The following is a 22,822-nucleotide window of genomic DNA, read 5'->3' on the forward strand; positions in this document are numbered from 1 at the left end:
ACTTTTTCTCTCATCCATCATATCTGAATCTAGGATATTATATATCCTTATTTTTCTCCTATATTTAAGGAATCTAGATATTTAAGAATAATAAGGACAATATCTTATTTCCTTATTTAATGGAGAGAATATCTCAACCATTATTATTCTCCTAAATATTAGGAAATTATCCATAAGAGAGAATAAATGACAATATCTTATTTCCTTATTTAATGGAGAGAGAATATCTCAATCATTATTCTCTCATAGATATTAAGAAATTAATTATGAGAGAGAATAAATGACAATATCTTATTTTCTTATTTGATGGAGAGAGAATATCTCAACCATTATCATTTTCTCTCTTATTTATTTAGTCACTTGATTTCTTTTCTATAAATCTAGCAACTAATCAAACAGAGAATATTGAGTATTTAAATCCTATAGTAGGTAGCCAACATATGTGTACTGGGCTTAGGAATTTTTGAATTTTACAGTGTTCATGAGACCCAACTTAAAATTCAATTAATTAAATACTTTTTCCAACAATAAATAATTAATTACACAATAAATATTTAATTTGACAAATAGACAAATTTTCGAATGAATGCTGCTAAGACAAATTACATCTGTGAGAATAAATCTTATTATTACTTGAGAGTACTTATGGTCATTTCTTGAATTTTCTCTCCATTTATAAGCTCACAGCTTTCGCATTTTTATCAGAGCCGACTCAGGGACTATGGATCTAGTAATAGAAGCTCCTAAACATCTGATTAAATAGACGAAAAAATCATTTCTCTTATTTAATCAATTTGTCAATCTTGGTGACACTCCACAAAATGAGTCAAGACTGCACTATTCTTATTACTAGAATTATATTTTACTTATCGTAAGAGTGTCCATTGATATATTCAGTTCATGAGCTTAACCCTCCAGGTTCAACTCGTATCGAGAAAATGTCAATTATTCTGTTATACCTTTCTTGATACATATGAGAGCCTTAAGCATCATTACTTCCCCGGCGAAAGATTCTTTTGCACGTACTTACTACGAAAGTGTGCACAACCAATCGATTATGGAATCAACCCTTAGGTAAGTGAACATTGGCCTTCTTTCAAGAAGGCTGGATTTCGTATTTGTGAATCACTTTTTGCTCAGATCATATCCCAAATTCCCAAGACATAAGTGTTCTAACATCTTCAAGTAGCCATTAACGAATGAGTCAAAGAACCCGGTAATACAGACCATAAGTCCATGACCACTTCAGGATTTAGACTAAGTCTCACTATGACCATCTTAGCGACCTTGGTTGTGTGTCATAACGGTAATTAAACGACACACCAACAATCAAAGTCTTTTCAGATCGTACACTTACCAAAAATATAGAATGCTCCCACCAAGTGATCAACATTCACTTACATTCCACATAAATGATTTTAGTGTTGTCAATGGTGCCCACAAGAAGAGTTGTAGTGTGTATTTATGTACATTTGATGTCATATAGTCTTACGAAGACTCTTGCTTGTAACTGCTTATTTATTAATAAAGTTGAAACGTTCATTCAATCTTCCTTGTCTGAAGCTTTATGATAAAACCTTAGTCTTTTAGTCCATAAACAAACTAAACAACTTACGACGAGACAAATGTAGATTTGCATGAACAAACTCTTTGTAGTTTGCTTAAAACGATATATTCGCAATCTAAGGGTCAAAGGACTATTGACCTCAGTATGATTGTTAGGAGAATCTATGATGTCTGGTTATGGGGCATTGAGAGTTGGAGACTCTATAGTTCTTCTAGGTATCTTCCGAAGGTACTGAATTGACCAGTGTACTTCTAGAGACAAGATAAGAACAAACCAGTTAACCTCTTATGTCTCGAAGTCACTATGTATGAATTGCATCATGCTTACCTTAATCCTGAAATGAGACATGCCATTTCACAGCTTACGTATTCTCATTTGAGAAAGTCAGAGTTCGGACTCACTATGTGATTCCGAACAGGGCCTATTGGTGAAGTACTAAGTTGTGAGAATGTCATGAGTAACTTTGTGAAGTTCTCATAGATATGGAATTCATGTACAAGATTGCTGAAATGCAATGTATGTCACCTCATGCTTTGTTCCTTGGAGTGTGAATAAATGAACTGGCCAGTGTCCAAATTGAGTCCTGACTCTTTTGGATGAAACAATGTGACTTGTTAGCTCCTCGTCAATACATTGTTTCTAACTTATTCACAAGCGACAAAGGAGTTGAGGAAATAACAGCTAGAAGGGTAAAATGGTAATTTAGTAAATCCCGACTAGCTGATGACATTCATGAAGGGTAAACATAGATAATATTCAGTGGATCCGCTCATCATAATTAGGTTGAATTCTTGAGTAGAAAATAAATTCATTTGAACCGAGAGATTTTCAGTGTCAACTCTTTAGTGGAGTCAGTTGGCATTAAGCTAAACTTGGAAAAGGTTTGTGAACTTTTGAGTCCAAGTGTTTAGCTCAAGCTTTGTTCATTTGGGTCCATGAGGTCACTGTCATGAATCACATCGAGTAGGAATAGTTAAACTGGAAGCTAAGTCAAAACAAGAACGAAAATTGTCAAAAGAGTATTTTTCTCTTTTGAGACATATGATGAAATGAATGTCAATAAATTTTTTTGACAAGGTCATTTGATGACATGCATCACTCGGCCAATACTAGTCTTATTGGGCTTTGTGGATTAATTTCATTTCATAAGAATTTTATTGAAAATTCTTAATGGGCTTTTCTCATGTTGTCATGAACAAATGAAGAAGCTTCTAGAAGCTCCTTCTAGAATGAGTTTGGGCGACCAACATACCCATAGGTAGAGAGAATATTTTGTGCATAAATGTATCAAGATACTTGCCAAAAGAAAAAGAGGAAACAAATTTCCTCTATGAGGAAACAAGGAGAATCGGCCAAGGCAACCAAGAAGGGAAACAAAAGAGGAAACTAATCCCTTGTGGATTGAATGAGGTGGGCGCCTATGTTGATAGGAATGGGTAATAAAAGATTACTCATAAAGGCTTGGAAAATAAGAGGAAACTACTTCTTTCCAAGGCCAACCCCTCTCCTATAAATAGGACCCTCATTCCCTTCATTTTATTCATTTCACACAAGTTAGAGATTGAGAGACTTTCTCTCTAGACATTGTGGCCGAACTCCTCTCTCTCTCTCTCTAGTTTATTTTCGATTTTTGTTTTGGAACCTAGGTCCTCATTCGACCTAGTGTTTAGCTCTGCGACTTCAAGACTCGTTCTTAAGTCGTAGTGTTTAAAAGTGCCCACTCACTAATTCCTTTTCTCTCGAGTGATTTAGTGATAGAAACTTTCGTGGTTGCTCGAGGTGCCGAGGAAAGAAAGAGGGACGTGCTGCGAGGGGAGACGAGCGTTGCAACTTTCTAAGAGCTTCTCAAAGATCAAGCTTCAAGAAAGGTTAGTAAACTTCTTAGCTCATAATAGTTTTTAATTACGTGTACTTGCTCTTTTGTCTAGGTTAGTAAAAACTGGTTTTACTTGTAAAAGAAAATTTTTAAAATTCCGCCGCTTATCGAAGCGTTAATTATTTTCTTAAACCCTAGATCGATTCCAACAAATGGTATCAGAGCTATGGTCAAAGATTAGCATGTACATGTTTTTAAAATTATGAGCTTGAAAATCGTTTTCGAAAGTTTACTAATTTTGTGACAAGTTAGAATTGTTATCTTAGATTTTTTTTAATTTATTGCTCTTGCCTTTAAATTAAAAATCATGTTGATTTTCTATGAGTTTGGGATGTTGTTAAAACACATTAGAATCAGTTCTAAAAGTTTTTTATTTTTTATATTGAAAAACGTGTTTTAAAGGTTTGAGAAATTTCGAGTAAAATTTTGTGACTAGTTTTCTTGTCTTACTAGTTTCTTTTTTTTACTTGAATCGTTTTATGCTTGTTGTTATTTCTTTTATGCCTTGTTATTACCTTGCTAATAAAACACAAATAAAAGCTTTAACAACCTTCATAAAACGTTCCGTTACACTCGATTCTTTTTCGCACCTAAAAAGGACCAAGCTTTAATTATTTCTTTTTCTTCGAGCTGGAGTAAACCCGCATTAAAAGTGGCATAACTCTCTGCTCAGAAATCGAAATTTAATGATTCTTGAATCAAATTAAAGCTCTGTCTGTTCTCTGTCTAATACCACCATTTTCGGCTCAAAAGGACATCGGAGCCACCAGATATGGCGATTTTACTCCGAGGTGCGCGGCTGTACTGAAATTCCAGTTTTTTAGAAATCCGGATTTTCAAACCCCACTACCATGAGTTATAGAACTCTAATTAGAAATTTTTCTTGAGCAAAAATATTTTTCATATGATTATAAACATGATGTGTAAGATTAAAATGTTTTGATTTTTTAAAGTTTAATTGAAATTGAGTTTTTACAAAACTAGTTTGAATTTTGAAAAACCGTTTTCACTTTCAAACTTGAAAATATTTTGTCATCCAAATCAAATAAGTTTTCAAAATGTTTTCAAAACTATATCTATATCACATATGTTCAAAATCTATATGCTCTTGAAAATTTGAGTGGGAGGTCTCTTTGTAGACAAGCCGAAAAATAAAAAGATGTGTAATCTCAAACTTTCAAGTGTTCGAGTGAGTTGAAGTTCACACTTCCCTCACGCACTTTCCCGAAATAGAAAATAGGAAAAGATCGAGTATGTACCTTGTGCCTTTATGCACTAATACTGCTCTGAACATGTCAATCTAGGATTCTCTTCTAGTTGTCCGCTCTGTCGCTCTCTAACTAGGAAATCTGTTTCCGAACTTATAAGAGTCGATGAACCAACTCCAAAAACTAAGTGGGAGGGTTATACTTGTTGTTTGTAACCCACGATCTCCAACACTAATGAAAAGTGCAAGTGTCGCCAGACTAAGAGTTACCCTCGTGGCCCTATCTTAAATGAGAGTACTCAAGGGCGCTTTGCACTGATCATTGCTCAATGAGCTAAATCCGAAAGTGAGACAATGAGACAAGACCTCCCCTCGACGGATTGTTTTTCAAAGTCAATCTTTTGGACTAAGTGGTTGGTTACACACTTAGACTCAATCCCTAGTAATCCTCCCTCGAGGCCCTGTGAAAGGATGTGAGTGATCAAACCAATTTACAAGGTGGCTAGTCAAAATTCGGTGTATTGACATCTTGGCTAAGCATTAATGATGTGTCATTTACTTATAAATGGAGATTTTTTGCGGCCTTCCCTCGAAGGAGTAAATTATCGTTTGGTTTATAACACCTTTGGATTTTATAAAGTCTTAAACAAACTTAAATCCTAAACCAAAGACTAATCATAAACTTGTTTCAACTTAAATAAGCAACATGTCTCGCAAACATCCCTCGTTCATCCTTTCCTCGAACAAACTCGAAAACGAAAACTACGTAGATTCGAAACATAACCTCGACATAATCCTTACCAAGCACAAATGGGTACTCACCACCCCGTGTCCTCCTCTGACGAATAATGATTCAACTCAAGAGGACAAAGACGCCTTGACGGCCTGGCTCTGCTCCGATGAGATTGTGAGGTGCTATATCTTAGTATCAATGAACAATGTGTTGCAACAACAACATCGTGACATCGAGACTGCCGTCGACATGCTCACCAATCTCCATGAGATGTTTGGAGGGCAAATGCGTCAAGCAAGGCAAAAAGCAGTCCGACATTTATGAACTGTCGCATGAAGGCTAGGACTCCTGTTGGAGACTTTATGATATGATCATTAGTCATCTTAGTAAAAAGGAAATCCTAGGATCTGAGATTGATGGGAAGAATGTCATAGATGTGATCTTAGAAACTCTCCCTGCATCTCTTGATACCTCCAAGATGAACTACTCCATTAACAAGCTAGAGTACACTGTTACCAAGCTTATGAAGGAACTTCACACTGCTGTAGGTCTTAATAAGAGAAAGAGGAATCAAGGAGAGGCACATGCTATTGAGCAAAAAGCCTCCGCCTCTGGAACTAAGAAGAGACCTCACAAGGCCGATAAAACAAACTGTCCTCTCAAAGCAAAGGAACATAGTATTGTACTAGTTACTGAAGCATTCTTAGTAGCTGATAATGTATCAACGTGGATTCTTGACTCCGCTGCTACTAACCATATTTGTTGTTCCTTGAATGGTTTCAAGAAAACCAAAAGCTTAGAGGAAGGCGAGTTCTGTTTCAAATGGGGTGATGGGAGCCTGGTGTCCGCGAAGGCTGTGGGATCCGTAACGCTGTCTTTTGAAGACCGCACTTTAAACTTGAATAATGTTTATTTTGTTCCTACCTTTGGGAAGAACTTAATATCCGTTGCTCTTCTTCTTGAGCAAGATTATTGTTTAAAGTTCATTAAGAATGGAATTCGTATTTCGTTTCCTGATAATTCTTTTGTCACTGATGCATGTATGAAGAATGCTCTTTTTACATCTATCCCACTCAACCTTCTCTTTTAGACACCAAAATAGATAATGATCTAATTAGGGAGCCAAAGAGGATCAAACTTTCTGAATCCTCCGATCTAACAAAATCAACATACCTCTGGCACTTGAGACTTGGTCATATCAGTCTAGATAGGATTAAGAGACTTGTGAGGGACGGTCCACTCTAAGCCTCTACAATAGGTTCACTACCTACTTGTGAATCCTGCATAGAAGGAAAAATGACTAAGCGACCTTTCTCCGATAAGGGTCAAAGAGCCACTGAGTTACTGGAACTAGTACATTCTGATGTATGTGGTTCGCTCAACCAACAGGCACGTGGAGGATACGAATACTTCATTACTTTCACCGATGATTACTCACGATGTGGGTTTGTCTATTTTCTCAAACACAAATCCGAGACCTTTAACGTATTTAAGGTCTTTAGGGCTTTAGTGGAAAAGCAAACTGGCAAAGCGATCAAAACCCTTCGATCTGATCGAGGTGGTGAGTATATGTCTGGAGAGTTCGATGACTTTCTTAAAGAAGAAGGTATCGCTTCTCAGCTTACCGCACCTGGCACACCTCAACAAAACGGAGTTTCAGAGAGAAGAAACCGAACTCTTATGGAGATGGTTAGATCAATGATGAGTTACTCATCACTCCCTCTTTCCTTTTGGGGATATGCCCTCAAAACATCCGCTTACATTCTGAACCAAGTTCCATCTAAAACGGTTCCTGGTACTCCCTATGAACGATGGACTGGCCGTAAAGTGAATCTTGGCCGCATCAGAATTTGGGGTTGCCCTGCACACGTGCTAAGGAAAAAGACTAGCAAGTTGGCTAGTAGGTCAGAATTATGCTTATTTGTGTGATATCCAAAGGAAACCAAGGGTTTCATCTTCTATAGTCCCAAGGACGATAAGACTTTCATTAACACGAATGCTCGTTTCCTTGAGGAGGACTTTATGAAGGATGCAAAACCTAGAAGCAAAATTGTGCTTGAAGAAAAGTTGGGTGAGGAAGCTTCTACCTCATCTGTAAGAACTGTTCTTACCCCAACTGAAACACAACCAAACTCATCAGAATCTCGTCAAGTAGTACTTCGACGTAGTGGGAGGGCTACTCAAAAGCCTGACAGGTACATGTCTTATGGAGACTCTCTCGTAACCGTCTCTGACATGGATGATCCTGTTTCCTATAGCCAAGCGATGGCTTGTTCTGAATCAAACCTTTGGCTTGACGCCATGAAAGTTGAGATGCACTTGATGTATGTCAACAAAGTCTGGAAACTTGTAGACCTTCCTGAAGGGATTAAACCCGTAGGGTGTAAGTGGATATACAAGAAGAAAATGGGTCCTGATGGGAATGTCGAGACATTCAAAGCACGACTTGTGGCGAAGGGTTATACCCAACAAGAAGGGATTGACTATGAAGAAACCTTCTCGCCAGTCGCGATGCTTAAATCCATCCGCATACTCCTATCCATAGCTGCAACTCTCGACTATGAGATCTGGCAAATGGATGTCAAGACAGCCTTCCTGAATGGCAATCTTGACGAGCGCATTTACATGGCTCAACCAGACGGTTTCGTGGAAGAAGGTCAAGAGACCAAGGTTTGTGAGTTACTTAAGTCCATTTATGGACTAAAGCAAGCATCTAGGTCATGGAATATTAGATTCGATGAAACTGTAAAGAGCTTCGGCTTTGAACAGCCAATAGTTGAGCCTTGTGGTTACAAGTTAATACACGAAGGCAAAGTTGTGTTTCTGGTGCTATATGTCGATGATGTACTACTCATTGGTAATGACGTGGGTAAGTTATCTGAGGTTAAGATCTGGCTAGTAAAGCAATTCGACATGAAGGATCTAGGAGAAGCCGCGTACATTCTAGGGATCCAAATCTTTCGAGATAGGAAAAACCGGACCCTGTCGCTCTCTCAATCATCTTATATTGATAAGGTAATGGATCGCTTCTCGATGCAAGAGTCCAAGAAGGGCCAAACACCCTTTAGGCATGGAGTTTCACTCTCTAAGGACCAGTCTCCCAAGACTGCACAAGAGATTGAAGACATGAGGAAAATTCCTTACGCCTCTGCCGTAGGAAGCCTCATGTATGCTATGCTTTGCACTAGACCTAACATCTATTTAGCCGTTGGCGTAGTTAGTCGTTTCCAATCTAACCCTGGACCCGAGCACTGGATTGCTGTTAAGCATGTTCTTAAGTATCTTCGAAGAACTAGGAACTTGATGCTTACATACTTAGGTACTGACCTGACTATGACGGGATATACCGACTCCGATTTTCAAGCGGATAAGGATTCCAAGAAATCCACTTCGGGATCGTGTTCATCCTTAATGGTGGAGCTGTTGTGTGGAGGAGTATTAAGCAATCTTGCATTGCTGACTCCACAATGGAAGCAGAATATGTGGCTGCTTGTGAAGCATCCAAAGAGGCTGTATGGCTTAGAAAATTCCTTAAGCGTCGACGAGCCCATGACCCTTTATTGTGATAATAGTGGGGCTGTCGCTAACTCAAAGGAACCTAGAAGCCATAAGCGCTCTAAGCATATTGAGAGGAAATACCATTTGATTCGAGAGATCGCGCAGCGCGGAGACGTGAAGGTGAAGTAGATCTCTGACAGATCCATTCACCAAGGCCCTAGCAAACAATATCTTCGACCAACATCGAGAGGGATTAGGCATGAACGACTACACACGTCTTCTTTTAGTCAAGTGGGAGTTTGTTGTCAATGGTGCCCACAAGAAGAGTTGTAGTGTGTATTTATGTACATTTGATGTCATATAGTCTTACGAAGACTCTTGCTTGTAACTGCTTATTTATTAATAAAGTTTAAATGTTCATTCAATCTTCCTTGTCTGAAGCTTTATGATAAAACCTTAGTCTTTTAGTCCATTAACAAACTAAACAACTTACGAAGAGACAAATGTACATTTGCATGAACAAACTCTTCGTAGTTTGCTTAAAACGATATATTCGCAATCTAAGGGTCAAAGGACTATTGACCTCAGTATGATTGTTAGGAGAATCTATGATGTCTGGTTATGGGGCATTGAGAGTTGGAGACTCTATAGTTCTTCTAGGTATCTTCCGAAGGTACTGAATTGACCAGTGTCCTTCTAGAGACAAGATAAGAACAAACCATTTAACCTCTTATGTCTCGAAGTCACTATGTATGAATTGCATCATGCTTACCTTAATCCTGAAATGAGACATGCCATTTCACAGCTTACGTATTCTCATTTGAGAAAGTCAGAGTTCGGACTCACTATGTGATTCCGAACAGGGCCTATTGGTGAAGTACTAAGTTGTGAGAATGTCATGAGTAACTTTGTGAAGTTCTCATAGATATGGAATTCATGTACAAGATTGCTGAAATGCAATGTATGTCACCTCATGCTTTGTTCCTTGGAGTGTGAATAAATGAACTGGCCAGTGTCCAAATTGAGTCCTGACTCTTTTGGATGAAACAATGTGACTTGTTAGCTCCTCGTCAATACATTGTTTCTAACTTATTCACAAGCGACAAAGGAGTTGAGGAAATAACAGCTAGAAGGGTAAAATGGTAATTTAGTAAATCCCGACTAGCTGATGACATTCATGAAGGGTAAACATAGATAATATTCAGTGGATCCGCTCATCATAATTAGGTTGAATTCTTGAGTAGAAAATAAATTCAATTGAACCGAGAGATTTTCAGTGTCAACTCTTTAGTGGAGTCAGTTGGCATTAAGCTAAACTTGGAAAAGGTTTGTGAACTTTTGAGTCCAAGTGTTTAGCTCCAGCTTTGTTCATTTGGGTCCATGAGGTCACTGTCACGAATCACATCGAGTAGGAATAGTTAAACTGGAAGCTAAGTCAAAACAAGAACGAAAATTGTCAAAAGGGTATTTTTGTCTTTTGAGACATATGATGAAATGAATGTCAATAAATTTTTTTGACAAGGTCATTTGATGACATGCATCACTCGGCCAATACTAGTCTTATTGGGCCTTGTGGATTAATTTCATTTCATAAGAATTTTATTGAAAATTCTTAATGGGATTTTCTCATGTTGTCATGAACAAATGAAGAAGCTTCTAGAAGCTCCTTCTAGAATGAGTTTGGGCGCCCAACATACCCATAGGTAGAGAGAATATTTTGTGCATAAATGTATCAAGATACTTGCCAAAAGAAAAAGAGGAAACAAATTTCCTCTATGAGGAAACAAGGAGAATCGGCCAAGGCAACCAAGAAGGGAAACAAAAGAGGAAACTAATCCCTTGTGGATTGAATGAGGTGGGCGCCTATGTTGATAGGAATGGGTAATAAAAGATTACTCATAAAGGCTTGGAAAATAAGAGGAAACTACTTCTTTCCAAGGCCAACCCCTCTCCTATAAATAGGACCCTCATTCCCTTCATTTTATTCATTCCACACAAGTTAGAGATTGAGAGACTCTCTCTCTAGACATTGTGGCCGAACTCCTCTCTCTCTCTCTAGTTTATTTTCGATTTTTGTTTTGGCACCTAGGTCCTCATTCGACCTAGTGTTTAGCTCTGCGACTTCAAGACTCGTTCTTAAGTCGTAGTGTTTAAAAGTGCCCACTCACTAATTCCTTTTCTCTCGAATGATTTAGTGATAGAAACTTTCGTGGTTGCTCGAGGTGCCGAGGAAAGAAAGAGGGACGTGCTGCGAGGGGAGACGAGCGTTGCAACTTTCTAAGAGCTTCTCAAAGATCAAGCTTCAAGAAAGGTTAGTAAACTTCTTAGCTCATAATAGTTTTTAATTACGTGTACTTGCTCTTTTGTCTAGGTTAGTAAAAACTAGTTTTACTTGTAATAGAAAATTTTTAAAATTCCGCCGCTTACCGAAGCGTTAATTATTTTCTTAAACCCTAGATCGATTCCAACATTTAGATACAGCTATCCAGGCATGTATCATTCATCGACCAAGTTCTAGTTTACCGCCCGAACTTAGAAGCCCAACATGCAATTAAGTTTAATATGGAGACTAAGGATGATAGTTGTTATTGATTGTAATTAGAAAACAACTTAATCAATGATGCTAATAAATTAAACTTCTTATTAAATTCAATAATCATTAATGTTTATTTTATTATATTTAGTAAGCAATATTCCCAATGCTGGTGATTATTGCACCTCAAACAATCATTTAAATGCGGAAAATATTAATTACGCTATCATAAACTATTAAAACATGGTTATTAATTAAACAAGATCTAGATTTACGTTATTTAATGAGAGCAAATGCAATATGTCAAGCAACGATAAATTTAATGACAAGTTCAGAAGACTTACAAATTTGGGATCACGAACCGAACCTTCAAGATTTCACAATCCGTCTTCAGTCTATAAAAGACTCATCACTATCAGACCTTCGGGATGACTCTGAAACTCTCGGATTCCTTCTCGTCGTGTTGATGACACCGTAGTCTTCCGAAACGTAATCTTCGAGGAAGATAAGACTAATGAGTAGGCAACGATTCTTGATCTCACTTAGATTTGAAACGAGGTGTTTAAGATCTTTCTCTCTTATTTCTAAGAATGGAATTGACGCAATTCTGAGGGGAAGAGGAAGAAAGAGGATCGGCTACACCAAGAGTGGAGGGTTGGCCGATTCTTTCTGTAGCAAAATTAGGAAAAAAAACTGATTGTTTTTGCTTCTCATGAACCCCATATTTATAGCAGTTCAAAGGAGATATTCTAGAATATTCTAGAATATATTATTTCATTTTATTGTGTTCACACTAGTGGATTTAATATCAGCCCTTGGATCTCATCTCATGAATCCTACTTTTTCTCTCATCCATTAGATTAGTATATAGGATTTTATTTTATATGATAATATAAAATATTTTATTTGTTGAAAGAACATAGGAAAATATTTCTCCCAAATATTTTATTAAATATTCTCCTAAATATAAGGAGAGAATATAGGACGATAACTAATTTCCTATATTTTCTCTCTTTTATTTTAGAACAAATAAAGAGAATAAAATAGTATAAAAGCAGTATCGAAAAATCGTCCACCTCCTGTTAGAGAGGTGGCGAATTTTTTCTTCAGCGCAAGGGCCAGCCCAAAACTCCAAAATTATTTATTTACTTGATCCAACAATAAATAAATAACTTATTAATTGATTATTTACTTGATCCAACAATAAATAAACAATTCTACTATAAATAGTTATTTAATTCCGCAAATACCCGTTTTTCAGAATTAATGCTGTCAATCACAAATACAGCAAGTGAAACTATAACAATGAAACCATTATTATATGAATGTTCTTATCCGCCTTTTATCGAAGCTGAATCGGGGACTATGGACCTAGTATTTGGAGCTTAACAAACTCGATCAAAAGACGAAACAATCATTTCTCTTTTACGTATCGTTTTTTTCTAATGTCGGTCAGTACTCCACAGTCTAAGCCAAGACTGAAGTCTCCCATAATACTAGAATTATATTTACTCATCGTGTCGAGTGTCCACTGATTTAGTCAGTACGTGATCATGATCCTCCAGGTTCAACCTGTATCGAGATATGTCAATTTGTTCCGTTATACATTTCTCGTTACATATATACCCTAAGCACAGTTGCTTCCTCAGCGAAAGATTCTTCCGAACGTAAACCAACTTCTGGAGTGTTAGCTCAGTCAATTTACTTGTGTCATTCAACGGTAATAACTATCTTAATGACACGTGTATAGGAATAACACTTATCGATCATTCAAAGAATATCGATCACAAAAAATCCATGAATCATCACGATTAGTTGTTCATTTTTAAGGATCTACCTTTTGTTGTTTCAAAAAAGGTTTAGTAGATATAACTACTTTGATCCAATGTCAACAAATCAATGGAACATGCTCCTCAAAGGACAGTTCATCTTATTTTATATAAGATCCCAAATGAACTGATTCGTGGTATCAGAGAGAAGAGCAACATCGTTGCCAATGTCTCTTCTTAAGGGTTCAATCCCTTAAGTACCAAACAGCTTCTACAAAGCTTGAACACATTCATTGTTCAATTTATAGATCTCTCTATTCCTTCAAGCTAATTGTTTGACAGGCTGATCTACTAAAACCGGGTTTTATGACTTAAGACAAGTTAGTTTGATTTTTATTACTAAAGATCGAATCTTTCATTTAATGAAAGACATGGTTGATGATAACGACAAGGATCCATAGATGCTTTCATCTTAATGGCAAGTCAATCATACTTCCTTTTATTGTTCGATTTAATAGCTTATTAGATTCAATTAAGAATCCCATCATAAATGATGTATTTAATCATAGAAAGGATTAATCTATCTTTAATTTCGTACAATAGCGGGAGGATTCAATTAAAGATGCTCCCATTTAATAATTGATTATTTATGGCAAGTAAATAATTAATTACACTTCCATTTATATTACTGTCATGATACTAATACTAATCCATTTTAAAGAATTCCATCATAAATGATGGTTACAGTCCTGTGAAGAACATTGCTATCATTGCATTGTTCAACAATGACGAGATTCTTATAAAAATGCTCCCATTTAATGCCTTGAATAATTGTAGTTAGAATCCTTTAAATGATGCTCCCACTCAATACTATGATTTCAGTGACTAGGATCCAACCAAGATGCTCCCACTGAATTAATTATTGTTATCGTTTTCCATTCAAGGAAGCTCCCACTAAGTTATTGAACCTGAGTGTCTAGGTTCTCTTAAAAGATCCTCCCACTCAGTCAATGTGTCATCAACACTAACTATAAAGTTGTGTTACCTTATTATCTCTTAATCGCACAAATCATTTGTCGATATGAGATAATTATTTAGACACTACCAAAGTTCTAAATAGTTCTTATTATATATATATAAAAAAATTATTATAGCAATTTTAATAAAGCAATGAAAGTTAATTAAAATTCTAACAGAGATTATTAACTTGGATGATATATTATTGTGCAACTATATAGTTAATGAATAGAAACATGTGTCTTTCATTTTCTATATTCAAATTTAAGGCTTAAGCATTCATGCATATATCAATATCATAAAGTAATTTAAGGCATTCATATAAAAACGAGTAGAGAAATATTTAATGACACGACATTTGTTCATAAATAATGTAATAAAACATAAAGAAAGAAAATATCCATCTTATCTGGAATAGTCTTAAAAGACTACATTCCAGAAAACCTCGGATTATAAGTGACACATCCCATGTTCAAAAATAAATCCAAAAAATTAAATTAATAAAACTAGCGAGAAATTTTTGGATCTTCAACTGGAGCATGGGTTTCTCTACAATTCGGGCTTGAATCCGACATTTTTGGATTTCGGCAAAGAACTTTTGTCAACATACAGAGTCGACCCTTTGTTCTTTCCTTGTCGAGTGATAGACTCGAAAGTTTTTTCAACAGCTGAGGCAGTCCATACGTCACCTTATTCATAATATAGTTTGACGTGAACTGTATGAAGTCATTCGTAAGGGAACTCAGGATAATTCCTACCTGAGTGACCTCATCCATCATAGCCCCATGAATTTCAGCTTTTCTGAAGTAGTTAGTCATTTTCATGACATGATCCTTCACAGGAGTCCCCGCAATCATCCTAGTGCTAGTGCACTAACGGGTGAGTTCAATGTGGGCTTGCTCGCTCTGCATCCCAAACATTTCTTGCAGCGAGTCAATAATCTCCACAACAGTCTCCTTTCCTTCCAACTTTGTTCGCAACGCATCAGATATGCTCACGAGCATGTAGGCCATGGCTTTGTTGTTAGCCATGTTCCACCTATCATACTCTTCCCTTTGAACTCGGGAAGCAGTAAAATGCGGAAAGGCAGGTTTCTTTTCAGTGAGGATAAAGCGAATGCTTTCACTCACTAGCACAATATACAGGTTAGACTTCCATTTCGGGAACTTTTCATCAGTCAGGACATCTTTCGACAGCAGGGCCATAATAGGGTTTGACATGACTACTAAAACATAAAAGTACATATATATCAGCAATATGAAAAGAAACAAGCTATCAATAATAGTTAGGAAAATAAAAACATAATGCAACCAAGCACGAGATAAAATATTAAATAAAAGAACCCCAGTTTTTATATTCCACAGTAATCCACCAATAGCCACAGTCTGTCCCACTATGGTGGCGTAACGGAGTGCACCTAGTGAAAATGAGAACCATCTCAGATTAGTGAACAATCATGGTTCATGTACACTTCATAACTATGTTCACTAACTACCAATAATTAGGAATCTTTGACCACATGAGAAACCACCGGTTGGATTCATGCATGAGTCGACCCAACATTTCGCGGAAAACGTCTAGCCCAAACACACCGATTTAGCCAGTACACGCCGGATTTAACCCTCTCGCCTATCGTCAGAGACACAACCTTGGTATTGGAATCAGAAAAGCATGTCCTTATGAACAGATCACCATGTTTTAAACAAACCACCAATCAAGCAGAGATCTTTCATCCTCACGGTGTTGTGCCAATGTTGGAGGCATGTGACTCAATATACTTTCAGTATTTTGATTTTCTCCTAGCATTAACATTAATCTAGGTGATCCACTCGAATTAACTAAATCATATTAAAAACTCGAGTGTTACTAAGCTACCCTTCAAAACAGTTAAGTTTCGATATAGCTTAGTGATTAGGAATTCGTGACATTCTAGTCTTGAATATCCTAATAGTATTCCTTCACGGAAAAGCTTCCAGCGAGGAAGGAAGACATCGTCTTTTAATAACCCTGAAGCTTAGCCTCTTATCAGCTTGGTGACAAAGCTCTCCGATCCATTCAACTCATTTATTAAAAATATCATAATCCAATTAGATAATTTAATTTAATAAATGAAATCCCATGATAAGCACAACCCACGACAAACAATTTCTAAGTTATAGCTAGCAAGCATGGCATAAGCAATTAAATAAACAAGCACGAGCAAGCAAGTATGGTTAAATTCAGTTTGATCGTTTCCTATTTGATTCTTTAATAAATACTAACTAGATGAACCTAATCACATTAGTTCATGGATTCATATTGAGCACATTCCTATGTCTCATTTGAAAAATAAATCAATCTAAAAAATAATTTATTTTTCTTAGTTTTTACCAAAAATAATTTATTTAATAAGGCCCATTCAAATGTCCTTTAGAAAAATAAATCGATATCAAAATAAATTATTTTTCAATGTTTTAAATAATACTTATTCGGGCCAAGCTCACATAATTATTTTAAATAAAACTTAAAAAAAAAATATTTTCGGTAAAATTTTTTATTTCGGTTGGGCCTTGGGCCCACCGGGCTAACGGGCTGTGACCCGGTCGAATCCTTGAGCCCACTTGCCAAGGTAGGGCTCACCAAATTAACTCGGATCATGGCCCATAAGGGCATCATGGCCGAGATGTCATAATGGTAGGGGGCGAATTTTTTTAAAAGAATTTTAAAAAATTGCGTCTCGTCGTCAAAGCGTCATAATCCTGCCGTCGTGGTGGCTCTCCTTCGGACCATCATGTCTTCTCGCAGTGGATAAGAGTCTCGCCGAATTTCGTGACCATGGGATTACAACAAGTATAATAATGAAAATTACAAAAAACCTATACCCTTTGAATTTCGGGTTTAACAAAAAAAAAATCTAGAAAAGCGAGAATGAAAAAATCTACGATTAACTCACGAATCACAATTCACATAATCATATATTGAATTGTATGAATTTCATATCACAATATAAATCCATTCAAACCATATAAAAAAATTTAATTACTAGAACGAATCAATTAAATAACGCAAATCAATTAGTTCTAATACCACTTGTTGGTGATTATTGCACATCAAACAACCATTTAAATGCGAAAAATATTAATTACGCTATCATAAGCTAATTAAAACATGGTTATTAATTGAACAAGATTCTAGATTTACGTTATTTAATGAGAGCAAACACAATATGTCAAGCAACCGATAAATTTAATGACAAGTTCAGAAGACTTACAAATTTGGGCTCACGAACCGAACCTTCAAGCTTTCACAATCCATCTTCATTCTATAAAAGACTCATCACGATCAGACCTTCAGGATGACTCTGAAACACTCGGATTCCTTCTCGTCGTGTTGATGATACCGCAGTCTTCCGAAACGTAATCTTCGAGGAAGATAAGACTAATGAGTGGGCAATGATTCTTGATCTCATTTAGATTGGAAACTAGGTATTTCAGATCTTTCTCTCTTATTTCTAAGAATGGAATTGAAGCAAATCCTAGGGGAAGAGGAAGAAGCAAAGTCTCGGCCAAACCAAAGAGAGGAGGTCAAACTTTTTAATACTGTTTAGGTTAAAAAACTGACTACTTTTGCTTCTCATGAACCACCTATATATAGTAGTTAAAATGAGATATTCTAGAATATATTATTTATTTTTATTGTGTTTACACTAGTGGATTTAATCTCAGTCCTTGGATCTGATCTCATGAATCCTACTTTTTCTCTCATCCATCAGATCAATATCTAGGATTTTATTTTATATGATAATATAAAATATTTTATTTGTTGAGAGAATATAGAAAAATATTTCACCTAAATATTCTCCAAAATATAAGGAGAGAATATAGGACAATAACTAATTTTCTATATTTTCTCTCCTTTATTTTAGGAACAAATAAAGAGAATAAAGTGGTATAAAACCAATATCAAAAAATTGTCCACGTCCTAGTAGGGAGGTGACGAATTTTTTCTTCAGGACAAGCCCGTGCCAAAAATCTAAAATTATTTATTTACTTGATCCAAAAAAAAAAAAAAAAATTATTAATTGATTATTTACTTGATCCAACAATAAATAAACAATTCTATCATAAATAGTTATTTAATTCCGCAAATACCCGTTTTTAAGAATTAATGCTGTCAATCACAATAACAGCAAGTGAGACTATAACAATGAAACCATTATTATATGAATGTTCATATCCGACTTTATTGAAGCCAAATCGGAGACTATGGACCTAATATTTGAAGCTTAACAAACTCGATCAAAAGACGAAACAGTCATTTCTCTTTTACGTATCATTTTGTCTAATCTTGGTCAGTACTCCACTGTGTAAACCAAGGATGAACTCTCCCATAATACTAGAATTATATTTCGTCATCATGACGAGTGTCCAGTGATTTAGTCAGTACGTGATCATGATCCTCCAGGTTCAACCCGTATCGAGATAGGTCAATTTGTTCCGTTATACATTTCTCGTTACATATATACCCTAAGCACATTTGATTCCCCAGCGAAAGATTCTTCCGAACGTAAGCCAACTTCAAAAGTGCTAGCAATATATCGGTTGTGGAATCAACCCTTAGGTGAGAGAACATTTACCTTCTTTTAGTAAGGCTGGATTCCGTATCTGTAAATCACTTTCTTCTATGATCATGTTCCGTCTTCCCAAAACACCTATTTAGTCAGCGTTTCATTAGCTTTTAACGTGGTGAATAAAAAACCCGGTAACATGACCTAGAAGTCCATGACTACTTCAGGATTTATATCAAGCGTCATTGTGACCATCATATGCGACCTCGGCTTGTGCGTCGTAGCGGTCCTTAAACGACACATCTATCCAAACCAAAGTCTGTCCGGGTCGTACACTTACCAAAAGTGTAGAATACTCTCACTGGGTGATCAACCTCCACTCATGTTCTACATATATGACTTTAGATAAGGCTTTCCATGCGCATATCAATCATCGACCTTGTTTTAGTTCACCGTCCGAACTCGGATGCCCAACATGCGACTCAGTTTGATACGGAGACTACTGATGATAGTTGTTATTCATTATGAATTTTATCAGAACTCAACCCACTAATCATATTATACTAATAAAGTAACTTCTTATCTTATTTAGTAATCATTATCTTCTAGTGGGCAATATTCCTAACACCCAATAGATCTAAGGCGGTACAAATTGACCGTGTTCAAGCCTAGGTGCCTTGAACTCTGAGTTCGCTTCCAACGATGAAGTGTCCTTCACATTTTTTAGGTAACCTGAAAGCATGAAGAAAGAAACATGTTCAAAGGGACATAGAGGCGTTGTCTCTGATTATGTCTCTGATTATCTCTCTGACGTTCAACATTAATTGGAGGGAGTGCAAAGTAAATAGTTTTAGTGTGTTTAGGTGTTTAGAGAGGAATTATGGAAGAAATGAGCTTCCATGGTGCGTTCCAAATACCTTTCTCTTGGGTCAGGGGGTTTATTTATATGCTTTGTAAGATGTACCTTTGAAGCTGTTAGAGCTCAAATATGTGTAAAATGACCGCACAGACGAGGCCCGGTTGGCCAGGGAGTAGTCGGGCAACAATTGTCCCTGTCGGCTTGGGCCAGAGGCCAGTCGACCAGAGAGCAAGCCGGTCGGGCAGAGATCAATCGACAAGTCATCCCAGTTAGCCATAGATGGAGGCCGGTTGACCATAGAGTAGTTGATCAGTCAACCCGATCGGCCAGGGCCAGAGGCCGATTGACCAGAGAGCAAGCCGATCAGCCAGGGAATAGTCGGCCAGTTGTCCTAGTCGGCAATGGCTAGAGGTCGGTCGACCAGAAAGCAGTCAGCCTGTCGTCTGTCACATTTTTATTACACAAAATAGTATTTGAAGATAAATATGTCATGAAATAATGACATGCTTGTAATTAGAAATAAAATATATAAGTAATTAAGCCACTTGAAACATATTAATTGTTAAATAGACAACTTTTAAGTTTTTTTTAGGGAAATAGCCACATAGATGATATGACAAGCCAAGACAATTATTTTATACGGAATATATATTTATTACGGGGGTAATTAAGTTAATTGGTTATAGCCACATAGATGATATGGCGTAAATCATTTTTTTTAATTTCAAAACCAGCGTGTCTCTCTCTCTCTCTCAGGGAAGACAATAAATGTGATTCTTCTAACCCTGGTTTATCATTTCAAACCAGATGATAACAAATATCGACATGACGATGAGCGAATCAAGGTGCGAAGGCCATCGTCATGGATCCAGTTTGTCCGCAGCGGAGAATCAGAATCAGAAACTATTGACTTTTGTCTCTGGTGAACCTTCGTGTCCATGATTTTGTCATCGCCGATCATGGAGAATTCAAGAGGCGATGGTGGAAATTCCACTAAAAGGCTTGCATGGATTTTTGTTTATGTTCCTTTACATATTAACGATAGTTTACGATAAATTAATTATTTATTTCACATATTATTTCGCAGTCAAATTATTCGAGTGCCAATGGTTATATTGTTTGGATTTCGAGTTCGGGAGGTTAGAATTTTAAATTTGGTTGATTATGTTATTTTTTATTTCATCTTGGACACGTGTATGACTGAATACTTACTTGACTCGAAACCTTATACCGTGTTAGCCTCATCTTCCAAGAGTTATAGTTATCATTGTCTAATAACTCGTGTATGTCATCTTTTTTGTGGGTCTTTGATTCAGTTGTCTCTCATCACATGTATCTTCCATTGTCATTATTGATTTTACTATCTCATCATCCATCTAAATATGTTATGACTGATGATGAGACTTCCATGCCATTGAAAAGTGTTGATCCTTCATTGTTGAAAATATTTCTTATACAAATGTACTATTGTAATTATCCCTCAAAGGGTATTACTGTAACTATCCAAAGATGACTATTTAAATGAATTACAAAGTTATAATTAGTAATAGAAATGATTAGTTGTAACCTTTGTAAGAAGGAACATTCAACTTATTTATAATTCTCCGCAATAATTGGGATTATATGTCTACATATGATTAAAAATTATGTCACAAGTGAAGTACTTAAACTGGTTAGTGATCAATCAATGTCCATGTAGATACATTCAAAATCTCATCTACGGTTCACTAGTAAATATGATTTTACTAAATGTAAGCATTATGTATAAGGATACCGTACATGACTTAGGACATATTGTAATTAAGTGCGTCGTTTAAGTAACCATTACGGAAAGACTTATTTGGATTACAATAGTCACAATTAAGATCAACCCTAATCCCGAAGTGCTCCTATAATTCAGGATATACTCAACTCTTTGATTCATTCATTCAAAGCTACATAGATGCTTATGTTTTGGGAGATTGGGGTATAACTAGTGATAGAAGGGAAAAACCAAAAGGTAGAATCCAACTCTCGATAAAGAGAGTCAATGTTCTCTCAACAAATAATTGAATCCATAATCGATTGATTGTCAAAATTTTTGTACTATGAGTGGTAAAAAAATCTTTCTCTTGGGAGTCTGTAGAAGTCCGAGCTTAATATATAGTCAAATTCTATTTAGAGTGAAAGACAAGATGTCACACACAATGTAGCAGCAATATGTCCGACAACTTGCTTTAACACTGATAATCGATAATGAACAAAGAATTGCGTAAAAGTAAAGACACACGATATGGTTACCTAGTTCGATGCAACGTCACCTACGTCTGGGGGTTCACATCCAGTGGAAAAGATTTCACTATCAAGTAGTCAATAGTACAAACAAGGACTTATATGAACAACACAATTATCAATGCCCTAGAAACTATTACTACAAGTGGTCACCAAAATAGAGACTCCCCCTGAATTTGAGACCCCTTTCAATTCCACTCTTCAAGCACGCTCCGATGCTTGGTCAGCTTCAATGTCAAACGTACGCAAAGACTTCAATAACGCAATAAAAAAACCCAATCTTACAAACACTCAGACTTCTGGAATAGAGTTTGTAAAATTACACCTCTCTTAAAAAAACAAATAGTCTCTCAGTCCGCCAATCGTGCATGTCTAGGAACCTTAAGTATTTTGATAAAGCGTCAAGAACGGCTAAGGTGGTAGCTCTCGGCTTTTATAGCAATCATACAAGTCTGAGAGTCAATCTAGGTATTCCTTACCCATAAACGCGTGGAGATCATCAAGAAAAATCTTCAGCAATAAGATCTGTCAAAACAGGAAACTTGCCAGAATTACAATCTGCGCACAAAGAGAAAGATGTCTCTACAAATCCTGAAGCATGTTGTCCGACATCTTTTCTTAACAACTTGCAGTAAAAAAATAAACCAACACATAATTAACAACAAACTCCCCATTTGGCTATTTTTTAGGCTAGCACTTCCAGAGCAATTCTCAGTCAGATAAAGTCTCAGTAAAAATAAATGACATAAAAGACTACCTCTCCCCCTAATTGCCTCAAAAACATACCAAAAGCATGGATAAACCAAAACAAGGGAAGATAAATGTCTTAAAAAGAACACGAGAACTGAAGCAAACAACAGATAATCACCACAATCAACATAGTCTGAATACACATACCGAAGAGAAGAGCAGATGCTGATCACAAAGAGAAGCCAATGAGTGTATC

At 36.4% G+C, this 22,822-nt stretch overlaps 1 protein-coding gene across 1 annotated transcript; it reads right to left on the minus strand.

Moving 5' to 3' along the window:
* Window positions 1-15,072: 15,072 nt before the first annotated feature.
* Window positions 15,073-15,420, minus strand: LOC149390643 (uncharacterized). The gene has a single exon (XM_089619820.1). The coding sequence runs from the start codon at window positions 15,418-15,420 to the stop codon at window positions 15,073-15,075; it is 348 nt and encodes a 115-aa protein (XP_089475946.1).
* Window positions 15,421-22,822: the final 7,402 nt, after the last annotated feature.

This window comes from Urtica dioica, chromosome 7 (assembly GCF_054948205.1).
Source record: "Urtica dioica subsp. dioica isolate 48M chromosome 7, U.dioica_male_clone48M_v1_H2, whole genome shotgun sequence".
Lineage (NCBI taxonomy): Eukaryota > Viridiplantae > Streptophyta > Magnoliopsida > Rosales > Urticaceae > Urtica > Urtica dioica.

Coding starts and splice junctions, on each gene's coding strand:
- LOC149390643 (XM_089619820.1), bottom strand. CDS start 15,420: ATGTCAAACCCTATTATGGCCCTGCTGTCGAAAGATGTCCTGACTGAT.